The sequence below is a fragment of the Erpetoichthys calabaricus genome, chromosome 8, assembly GCF_900747795.2.
Source record: "Erpetoichthys calabaricus chromosome 8, fErpCal1.3, whole genome shotgun sequence".
NCBI lineage: Eukaryota > Metazoa > Chordata > Cladistia > Polypteriformes > Polypteridae > Erpetoichthys > Erpetoichthys calabaricus.
In genome coordinates this window covers 137,642,304-137,653,743 of record NC_041401.2, presented here as the reverse complement: position 1 = coordinate 137,653,743, position 11,440 = coordinate 137,642,304, and the positions used below count along the sequence as shown (strand labels likewise).

At 38.1% G+C, this 11,440-nt stretch overlaps 1 protein-coding gene across 1 annotated transcript in view; it reads left to right on the top strand.

Annotated features, from left to right (window-relative positions):
• kcnh3 (potassium voltage-gated channel, subfamily H (eag-related), member 3) overlaps positions 1-11,440 on the top strand; it is a 577,011-nt gene that overhangs the window by 286,685 nt on the left and 278,886 nt on the right. Inside the window, exon 2 of the mRNA XM_028807521.2 lies at positions 2,562-2,795. Within this exon, the coding sequence (XP_028663354.1) occupies positions 2,562-2,795 (234 nt within the window). The remainder of the gene's footprint in view (positions 1-2,561; positions 2,796-11,440) is intronic.

The following is an 11,440-nucleotide window of genomic DNA, read 5'->3' as shown; positions in this document are numbered from 1 at the left end:
CACACACTAGGGCCAATTTAGAGTCGCCAATCCACCTAACCTGCATGTCTTTGGACTGTGGGAGGAAACCGGAGCGCCCGGAGGAAACCCACGCAGACACGGGGAGAACATGCAAACTCCACGCAGGGAGGACCCAGGAAGCGAACCCAGGTCCCCAGATCACCCAACTGCGAGGCAGCAGCGCTACCCACTGCGCCACCGTGCCGCCCATATTTCTAATATGGCATATTCAAACAATACTCTAACATTGTTTTCTGGTAGTAATTACATTGTATAACCAAATCATAGGAGGAGCAAAATATTTTCATTGCCAATAATGAAAACTGTAGTGTAATTAGATCTGCTTCACAGGAACATCATCTTGGATACTAGAAGATATCCAAAAGAAAGGCAAAAGGTCCTCATTCGTGTTTTCATTCTAAAAACACAGAATAATAATTTTCATTTTGACACTTTGCATGTCTGAGAGCAAAATATGCAATTTCAAAATTTTCAGGTAATTCGATTGATTTCGGTCATTAATAAAATGTCTTGTTAATTACACTGTAATGTCACCAAATACATATCTACTTGTTTTTTCAACAGATACTCAGGTTTCCTTCAACATCTCAGAGAAGTGCCAAATAGGTCAATTGGTGACTCTAAATTATTATTAGAAAAGTGAAAACCAGATTATCAGCAGAATTTCCATACTGAAATAAAGACAGTGAACAATGCAGTGAGCAAGGTGTTTCAAACACACGAACAAAAGAAAAACAGAGAATGTTATAAATAGTCTTTCACACATTTGTTGTACCTTCTCTGTCCAATTCAGGACCTTGGCAGCCAGGGTCATTCCTGATAGCATCGGCAAAAAGGAAGAAACCACCCGTGAAGAGGATGCAAATCCACTACTCACACACACTCCTGTACCTTGACAATTTAGATTCAGCAATAGCTTGACCTCCTCATCTTTGAAACACAGAGAATAAACTACCAAGACACCGTGAAAACATATGAATTTAATACAGTTGCACAAGATGGGCCAGGATCTAAAGCCTGGCCCATTAACCATCATGTCATCCATGTTTGAAGTTGTTGAGCGCATTTTTTTGCAGTTGGTCTGCATGAGGCTGAATGACTATATGTATGACAGAAAGAGGGCTGTCCTCCTTTTGAACTTTCCTTTAAAAGGAACATTAAAACTTTAGTCTTTAATATTAGCACCAACTGGACCATGCAGTAATTCTAGTTCATAATACCCTAAAGCAAATTGGAACATTAACTTAGACAATGCTGGGCTAGTCTCATATTTTATAGGATGCTGTATTCAGTTTCTTTCAGCAGGCCATTTTTGTTTATGATTATGCAAGAGAAGAGGAGACCTGATTTCATGCAGAAAGTCACATCATATTATATGCATCCAATTTTTCAGTCCTAGTTCTCTACATGCTGTCATTGAGAATTATGAAAGATCCTTCTTTATGTTGAAAGATCATATAAACAGGAATAATTTTCTTCTGAAGCAGAAATATCTGTACTGTCATCTTCTGGGTACACTGCTTAAATGTACTAACATTTCTTTACATTATTTTTACTATGGTGGTATGTTATATCCATTCAGTCACCTGAGAATTAATAAAATTCTTAAAACATTACAGTACAGAGAAACAGAGATACTGCTTGAGAACAGAAGTTTCACATTTATTCATACATTTCAGAATATGCTGCTTGGTACAGATGGTGTCCACTTGCAGTACCATCAGGATTCGACTGCTACCTCACTTTGTTGTTTTGATTCAAACTATTACTTGACAGTTAAGTACAAATTTATGTTAAAAAGTCTTAAAATATAAAACAAGATCTCTCTTACTTTTTATCTGAATTATGAGTAATACTGTTTGATGTTATATCATCATTTGAAGATAAATTCCTTGTTAGGGTGGATTTATTTTGCTGTGTCAGTCCCAAAATAGGCAAACAGCTAAGTACTATTTGTATTTGTGTTACAACTCTGTCAGAGTTGTTGCTTCTTCATGTACGAATGGACTGATGTGCAGATAATGAGCTATTGTTTCAGTGAACGTATTATGTTAAATTTAATGAGCTGTGGCAGGTAGCTACCATCTATAGCCAAGGGCTGAACTCTGAGGTCAAGGGTTTGCCTAACAGCCACCATGTTACAATGACCTCTGACAACTCATTGTCACATTTCACCCCTGCTCAATGACTTTCTCACTTGAAGGTGAAGGCTCTTTGGTTTCTTGTCCTTGTTCAACTGAACTGCTTTAACCAAATGGGAAAAGGAATTTCAGTACACTTTCTTTTTTCTGGCTTCCCAGTTCTGACTGGCTTGGTGGTGTAGTGGAATCTGCTGCTACCTCACAGCTTCAGGAATCTAGGATTGATTCCGTATGCCGTCAGTGTCTATACAGTGTTCAAAAAATGTCTTTCTTTGCTTTAATTTATTAAGAACAGCTACTGTACAGTAGGACTACTAGTAGAAATACAGATGGGCATTGACTGTCTGGATAACAGGAGCAGGCTACAACTTACAACTCCTTTTTCTTCTTTCTCCGCAGACAGCAACTTTGTGTTGGGAAATGCTCAGGTCCAGTCTTTGTACCCCATTGTGTACTGCTCAGATGGCTTCTGTGAATTGACTGGTTATGCACGGGCAGAACTCATGCAGAAGAGCTGTGCATGTCAGTTTCTCTATGGGGCAGAGACCAGTGTTCAGCTTACCGGGCAGATTCAGACGGCACTGGATGAACGGCGAGAGTTCAAGACTGAACTTATTTTATACAAGAAGTCTGGTAAGAGATACATTTTCCTCTATGTGCACCAATCAAAAAAATCAATGGGTTTAAAAATTAACTATATCGCCATTTGTATCATATTCATTGCATGATGATTCTCTGACCTGTTCAACATTAATATACTCAGAATATTCCTGAAAAGCTTGTTGTACACAAGCAAATATATGTCTACTGCCACCTGCTGGAATATCTGAGCACTACAGGCAAAAGATGGCATTTAATTGCTGTTTTGAAAATAGGCGCCTCGAGGTAATGACGCCGACAAACTTTTTGGGGTAATCTTTGTTCCATTTGAAAACGTTGCAGGTAGAATAATATTTATATTGTTACTGATATTGCAACATGAAGGTTTAGAAGGCTTGAAACAACTTATATTATTTTATACTAGAATTTATAGTAAAATTGTTTTTAAAATTTGTATCTCAAAACTAATACTGCAGGTACATAGGGCAATTTAGCCCCAATCATCTCTGAATCATTAATTTTATTGGATTTCATGATGCAATATGCATTATATTTACAACAAATTACAGCTCGAGATGCTATTTTAGGATATATTTAGAGAGGAAATTGAAACATTTATATGCATTTTCTATATCTACAACCTGATTGTTGTAGTGGTTTACTTGCTAATATGTTTCTAATAGATTTTCAATAAAACAATGCCTTGTTTTTTTTCTTTATCTGTATGTTATATTTCACTATATTTCACCAATTCAGAGAACAAATTGAGAGTCTTATATATGAATATCTATGCGTGGAAGTGTGTGTCTGTCCAGCCCAGAAGTTTGAGGTGGATAAGAGCTCATCCTCCGAGGAAACAGAAAATTCACTTAGCCGCTAATACACAAGCGAGGCGAGCATGTCAGCTAAACAAAACCTCCGAAGAAAGACAAAGTCACTTAGCCGCTAACATTGGCAAAACGGTTTCCTTTTTACTTTTCCTCCTGCCACTAATGCACAAGTGATGCAAGCATGTCGGCAAAACGAACCCTCCTAGGAGAGGGATGCCCAGAGTAGTTCCTTTCAATTACCTGACATCTACATTTCAGTTTTTTTTCTGACAATTTCAATAGTTTCTAGGACCCCGGGTTTTTTACAGCACGGGCTTACACAGCTAGTATTCAATAAATTTGATTTTGGTGTGTAATTTTAGATGGCAAAAAATATAGCATTGAATAGGCCTTGCACTTGATTGGAGATGGCAAATCAAGTGACATGGAACAATTAGGGAAAGATAAGGATGATGATGATGAAGAATGAACTCCTAATGCAATACTTGCTTGAGGGAAGCTCATCTAGTAGTGATGAGGAAGAACTGCAAGATGAAAGTATAGACCAGATTAGCAGAGAAGTAGATGGCCTAAAATCACTAAATGAGTCGGCAAGTGGCAAAGTGAAAAGGAAGGAGTACTGATGGAGAAAAGTGGAATTTGATCCTCCCGGACATTGAGTTTTATGAATGTGATGATGAAGCCTCAGAACATAGGTTTGACGGAACACCATACACATTTTGTAAGTATTTAGTTACTGATGAAATGCTACATAAACAAACAAACTTGTACAGTGTACAGAAACATGGAAAATCAATAGGGACAACTGTCAAAGAAATGACTCAAGATCAATTTCTGAAACTGCTGACACTGATTCACTTTCAGGACAACCTCAATGTGTCTGATGATATGAAGAAAGGCAAAATATGGAAGCTCAAGCAATGGTAACAAAAGCTAAGAGAAAAATTTCTCTCCACACCGCCTGAAGAATTTAATATGATAGATGAAATCATGGTGCCATTCAAGGGCAAATCTCATCTACATGTCTACATGCAGGCAAAACCTCACAAATGGGGGTTCAAGAGGTGGGCACGTGCTAGAGAAAGTGTCTTTCTTTATGATTTGTGATGTCTGCCAAGGTGAAGAAAATACAGATAAAGAGAAATCTGATGTTGGTGTTACTGGAGATGTTGTATTAAAAATTACATCAACCCTTCCAGCAGGAAAAAAAAATCACAAAGTTTTTGCAGATAGCTATTTTATATCAGTTCCCCTGGTGGAACACCTGAAAGAAAGAGGAATCTACTTCATAGGCACAATCCGAATAAACAGGGTAAAAGATGGCAGTATGCTGGATGAAAAAGATTTGAGAAAAAAAAGGGAAGAGGATCACTAGATTTTAGAGTTAACCAGGAGAATATTATCATTGCAAGATGGTGTGACAACAAAGCCGTGAACGTGATCTGTTATTTTGTTGTTATTGAACCAATGGTGAAAGTAGAAAAGATGGATTTAAAAATCCAAAACATGCATAATGGTTCCCAGACCAGCCAATACTGAAAAGTACAACAAATTCATGGAAGGGGTTGATCTCCTAGACATGCAGTCTGTACTTGACAAGTTGAGCTTTAAATCTCAGCGTTGGTACATGTACATTTGGTGGCACACTGTCACAGTGGCAGTCATCAATGCATGGAACATCTACAGTAGAGACCAGAAAGAAACCTATGGCTCTGCAAAGGTTTCAGGATTCCACTGGCACTTCTCTCACAAGCGCAGTAAAGGCCAGGACCAAGTATGGCAGACCACTATCCTCTCTAGAACTGGAAGCAAGACTGCCCTCAAAAGGCCAACTTGTAGTGTGCCTCCTTATGTGAGAAAGGATGGCATTGATCATTTCCCAACATGGGAAACTTCACAGAGATGCAAGAACTACACAGGAAATCACTTTTCACAGGTCTACTGTGAGAAATACAAAGTACATGTATGCTTAAACAAAGTCAGAAACTGTTTTTTACCTACCACAATATAAAATAAAAAAGGTTTTAAAAATTTCCCTTTACAAAAAATAACTAAGCCATTTGAAATGTTCTAAATCTTGCCCAAAATGTGCACCTTTGTTTCTTAAAAAAACGTGATCAATTTGCCATAAATGCCTTGTGGATCAAAAATTTTACAAAACTGATCATATATGCAAATTATTTTTTCAATTTTATTTGTTTATTTTGTCAAAAGGTTCAATAAACAGTTTAGTTTTTTAAAAATTAGCATTTTCTGGCTATTATTTTATTTGTCAGGCTTTATAGGGTTAAGAAATCTGATAAAAGCTTGTAATAGCTAGCCATGAAGACCACTGTAGATCTGATAGACATTCCTTTATTATAATGTATTATTTTGTTTATTATACAACACTATAAATATTTTTAATTATTTTCTTTTATGATACATTCCATTAGCTCATTCAGTCTACACATACACACTCATACGCTTCATATATACACACTAAAATTCTACATTTCTGTTTTCAGCAGTACCAGAGCTTTACCAATATCAGGAGTTATACACAAATATTTTTGACCTGGTGGATGCAGAACTAGAGGTATCGCTACAACATTGCACCAAACCTTATTTCAAAATGAAGAACATGGCAACAAAAAAATCCCGTTGCATAAACAAACATTTGAAGCATTTAGAAACAAGTATTGGGATTGTAAGATGCCTGTGGCAGAATTACATTGGATCACCAATAAAACAGACAACCCAGTGTCCTGTACCTAGCCAAATTTCGTTGTTCATTCTTCTACCTTTTGTCAGAGGTTTTAAGGGTACCAGCTGTACCAGCAGTGATGAATCAGAGCTTCAGGCATCCTATTTTCTGTCTGTTTCATGTTTGAAATGTTTTCCATTTCTTTTTGCAGTTTATAATAATCTTATTGGTATGATGATGACATCATTTCCCTACTTCCGCAGGACCTTTTGTTTTCCATGGACACTGCTATTTTATGCTTGTGTTTCATGGATGTGGCCGTATTATGTACTGTCACTATGCCTCTTGCCAGTCATGAGACATATCATTACATCTCACCCAAATAAAATGGCACTATACAATTTTTGACTTATGGTATTGAATTCACTTTAAAATCAACCTGTTTGTCAGAGCTAGTTTTTGGTAGTTGAAATAGGACAGTGTTAGGACATTTGACAACATTCTTCGATTTATGATCAGGTTTATATCTGGTTTTTATTCTATTCTTGTTTCCCTCCGTATCCAACTCCTGCCTGTTAACAGATTTGACTTCTGCTAAACCCTTCGTAGTTTATTTCCTGGTCATAACTCTCCATTTGCTTCCTTCTAATCTCATTCAGATCACAATACCAGCAACTAGTTAATGGCTCCAAAATATTGCAGAACAAATGATTTTTCTATATAAAGACCATCTTGTCAACAGCACTTTCCCCATAAGGATCCTTTCTTTTGCCTCATTTGCATAGTTCTCAAAATGCCTTCATTGTGCTTTATTTTCAGATATTGTATGATGGACACAGTTGTTTTGGCTCATTTTGTATCTCATTATTGTTTGGCTGCTAATTAAGGAAAAACAAACAATTAAGGGGTCTGAGTCTTCAAGAGCAAGTCAATTAAAATTAGTTAAAAAGAGTCAATTAGCAGCAAAAGCAGGTCACTCATTAAGAAAAGGCTTAGAATGAAAACCTGCAGCCACAGTGGTCCTCCAGGACCAGAGTTTGCGACCCCTGCTCTAAAAGGCAAATAGCCTTAGTAGATTTTTTAAAACAGTAGAATCAACTGTGGAAATGGAAAACAATAGTCCAACCAGTATTCACAATTGTTTCTCTGTGGACTGAAATATGAGCTCCATTATTATTCTACCCAATGAACCTGAGTCTTCACATTTCAAAATTCATTAGTGTAAGTAAGTGAATCTTTGAGAAAGGATCGATGATATGTGTCAGAGTGAAGTTATTCAGATAAATGTAATTATTTGCTATTGACAGAAGTTCAGTGTAGAGAAGTCAAAGCAAGAGTAACTTCTTTGGGTGGAAAAGACCAGTGGCCTCATTTATAAATGGTGTGTACGCACAAAAATGTTGTGTAAGCCCGTTTCCACGCACACATTGCCATGTATAAAGCCTAAGCTTGGCATAAAGCCATGCACATTTTCACACCAGCTAAATGCTTGGTGTACGCAAGTTCTCCACTCGGTTTTGCAAGCTGGCGGCACCCAGCATCAAAACAGTGCTTTTGTTCCAGTGTGGTTTCCCTTTCTTTTTTAGATCCACATCCCTGACACGGCTTTATCAAATACACTGAAATTAACGGCATATTGTTTATTAGTTTATGGCATCTGATTGTAATTAACCTGTAACAATATAATGGTCCACAGAATGGCCAAACTATTCCAAATACCATAGCTGCTTTATCGTTGTTTCTCTCAATGCACCACTCATAGTATTTATTCCATTGTATCTGAGTGTGTAATCACAGCTGTACAGCAGCTGATCGTAAAGAGAATTATCGGTATACAGCATCAAGCACATGCTGCCTCAGCCATGCGCATGATCTATTGAACTGCTCTCAAATGGCAAACGCTTCAGAGCCTTTCCTGTACAGACCTCACGGTTCAGAAACAGTTTCATCCCAAGAACTATAAACACACTCAATCAGTCCATCAAGTGCTCCTTGTAGAACTGTTTGTACTTATTAGTACAATCACCTCACGATGCAGTTATAATATTGCACAACCTGAGCCACTTTATAAAGAGCGTATTTACATATGATGACAATATCGTTTTAAAGATGAAATGCAGCAAAATATATTTATTACATTATACAGATAAAATGTTAACATCATTTAAATAATCTATATTGTTAATGAACATGTGAGGACATGGTGGTGCAGTGCTAGCAACAATCTGGTGCCCCATTCAGAGATTGTTCCTACCTCACCCTGTATGCTTGCTGGCGTGACCCTGGATGGATAGATAGATGGAATAATTAAACATGTACTATGAAGATATTTCAGTGTTCCTTAAAAGTTTTGAAGAATCGGCGTTCTAAGCTTACAGATGGCTTAACATCTAGTACAGAGCTGATTGTGTGGCGATTGGTTACTTGGAGAAAGAAAAGGAAGGACAGGATTGGAGGTTAGTACGTTTGAAAGAGATAGTACTGCTGCAATAAATTATTTCACTGAAGGTTGTGCACGGCACAGCAAGCATCTTGCAGGAGGCAGGAACAATCTCTGGACAGGGCGCCAGCTCGTCACTATCACTGCGCCACCGTGTTCCCATTTTTAATAGCATGCTTTAACTCCTATAATCATAAAAATGATATCAAGTATACATCTAAGGATTTTAATTATTCAGAGAGCTGTAATATCACGAATGTAATGGATTCTGTGTCCTGTCGGAGTAAGAGTAAGCCCATTTAAGAAGCACGTAGTGATTCACACACATAAACCGCATACAGTAATCCCTCGCTATATCGCGCTTCGCCTTTCGCAGCTTCACTCCATCGCGGATTTTATATGTAAGCATATTTAAATATATATCGCGGATTTTTCGCTGCTTCGCGGGTTTCTGCGGACAATGGGTCTTTTAATTTCTGGTACATGCTTCCTCAGTTGGTTTGCCCAGTTGATTTCATACAAGGGACGCTATTGGCAGATGGCTGAGAAGCTACCCAACTTACTTTCTCTCTCTCTCTCTCTTGCGCTGACGTAGGGGGGTGTGAGCAGGGGGGCTGTTCGCACACCTAGACAATACGGACGCTCGTCTAAAAATGCTGAAAGATTATCTTCACGTTTGTACCTTCTGTGTGCAGCTTTTAAGTGTGCTGCACGGTGCTTCGCATACTTAAAAGCTCAAAGGGCACGTATTGATTTTTTTATCTGTCTCTCTCTATCTCTCTCTCTCTCACTCTCTATCTCTGCTCCTGACGGAGGGGGTGTGAGCTGCCGCCTTCAACAGCTTTGTGCCACGGTGCTTCACATACTTACAAGCCAAACAGCCCTATTGATTTGTTTGCTCCTTTGAAGAGGAAGATATGTTTGCATTCTTTTAATTGTGAGACTGAACTGTCATCTCTGTCTTGTCATGGAGCACAGTTTAAACTTTTGAAAAAGAGACAAATGTTTGTTTGCAGTGTTTGAATAACGTTCCTGTCTCTCTACAACCTCCTGTGTTTCTGCGCAAATCTGTGACCCAAGCATGACAATATAAAAATAACCATATAAACATATGGTTTCTACTTCGCGGATTTTCTTATTTCGCGGGTGGCTCTGGAACGCAACCCCCGCGATGGAGGAGGGATTACTGTATAGAAGAACACATAAAAAACAAAGCATTTAATGTGCTACTTTAGTTATGATGGTATTTGAGAAAACTAGTAAATTAAACGATTTAAAAATGAAGTTTATGATGTTCTACATTAAATAAAATAACTATGTGATTAAAGTGGAAATTTCGAGATTAAAGTTGACATTTCAAGCTTTTTTCCCAATGTGTGCCTATTTTGTTGTTTATACCACTGTTAAAACCAATAAATGGTATGTTTTTCCTTGTCTCCACTTGGTATTCGCTGAAATTCTTCTATTTTCCCCCGAGCTTTTGCCATTACCTTTTCACAGAATGCTGAGCTTAAGGGCTGTTTATATTGATTTGGATATTCAGAGAGGTGCAATTCTGAGAGGAGTTCGGGGAGTGGCGGCAGGCGCGTGCACGTGCATTACTTTTCATGCTGACCGGGACTTATGGAGCAGAAGAATGTGGAAGTTGGTGAATGCACAGATTTACGCATCTGGATTTTTTTGTGCATACACACATTTCCGCTTTTGTCCATACGCCATGTTTTAGTGTAAATTCTACGCATGGCGTTACGCATGAGGCCCCTGTAGTGCAAAAAAAAAAAAGTGAGGCACAATGATCAGCAGAGAAAAATGAAATGATCAGTACTAAACCAGAGACTGAGGCATTTGTTAGTTCAGTTAATCTAGTGACTCAGTAATGTGAGGATGACCAATAAGAGAAAATTAAAGGTCCAGTAAGTTCCTAAGAATCAAGAAAAGAGAGAGCATTAGAAGAAGAGAATAAGAGCATTTAAAATGGACATTGAAGTCACCAAGAATCAGAATTTCATCCAAGTGGACACATAGTTAATAAAGAAACTGAGTAAAATATGAAATGAAGAAAGAGTTATAGTGAGATGATCAACAAAAATCTGTGATGCAAAGAGGAAGGAAGCGGGAAACATATTGATGACAGCCTCAAAGGGCACCCTGATAGGACATATGCAGAAAGCAGTAGCCATTAAGGAAGGTACTGTATTTACATGAATGGGGGAATCATCTTGTTTCTGCAAGGCCCAGGAAGAAAAAAAGGCATTTAGAAGAAGAGATTTTGATTCATTAAAGGAACGGCAAGTATATATATACAGTATGTATGTATGTATATATAGTATAGTATAGTATAGTATATATTGTAAAAGAAGCACACGACACTTATAAAGGTTTGGGGTTTTTAGCCCCATATACTGTTCCAAACAAAAAGATTCAGGTCAGTAATTTTAACAAAATCAGAGACACAAGAGGATGGGAAGATGGACAACTTATAGGGGCAGACTGGAAATTAATCAGAGGGATGCTGGGAAAGGCGTGATGGTGGATGGGCAGCTGACGTCATCAAGGTGGGGCCAGAAGGTATAAAGGAACCCGGAAGTGTAGCAGCTCCTTTAGTCATCCGGGTGGTTTTACGACGGCGGTGCTTCGTTCTTTCTGAAGAAATAAAGAAAGAAAAGGTTAGTACGCTACCTTTGCTCCCCGACACGGCTTTCTATGGTGCAAGTCGGGTCCT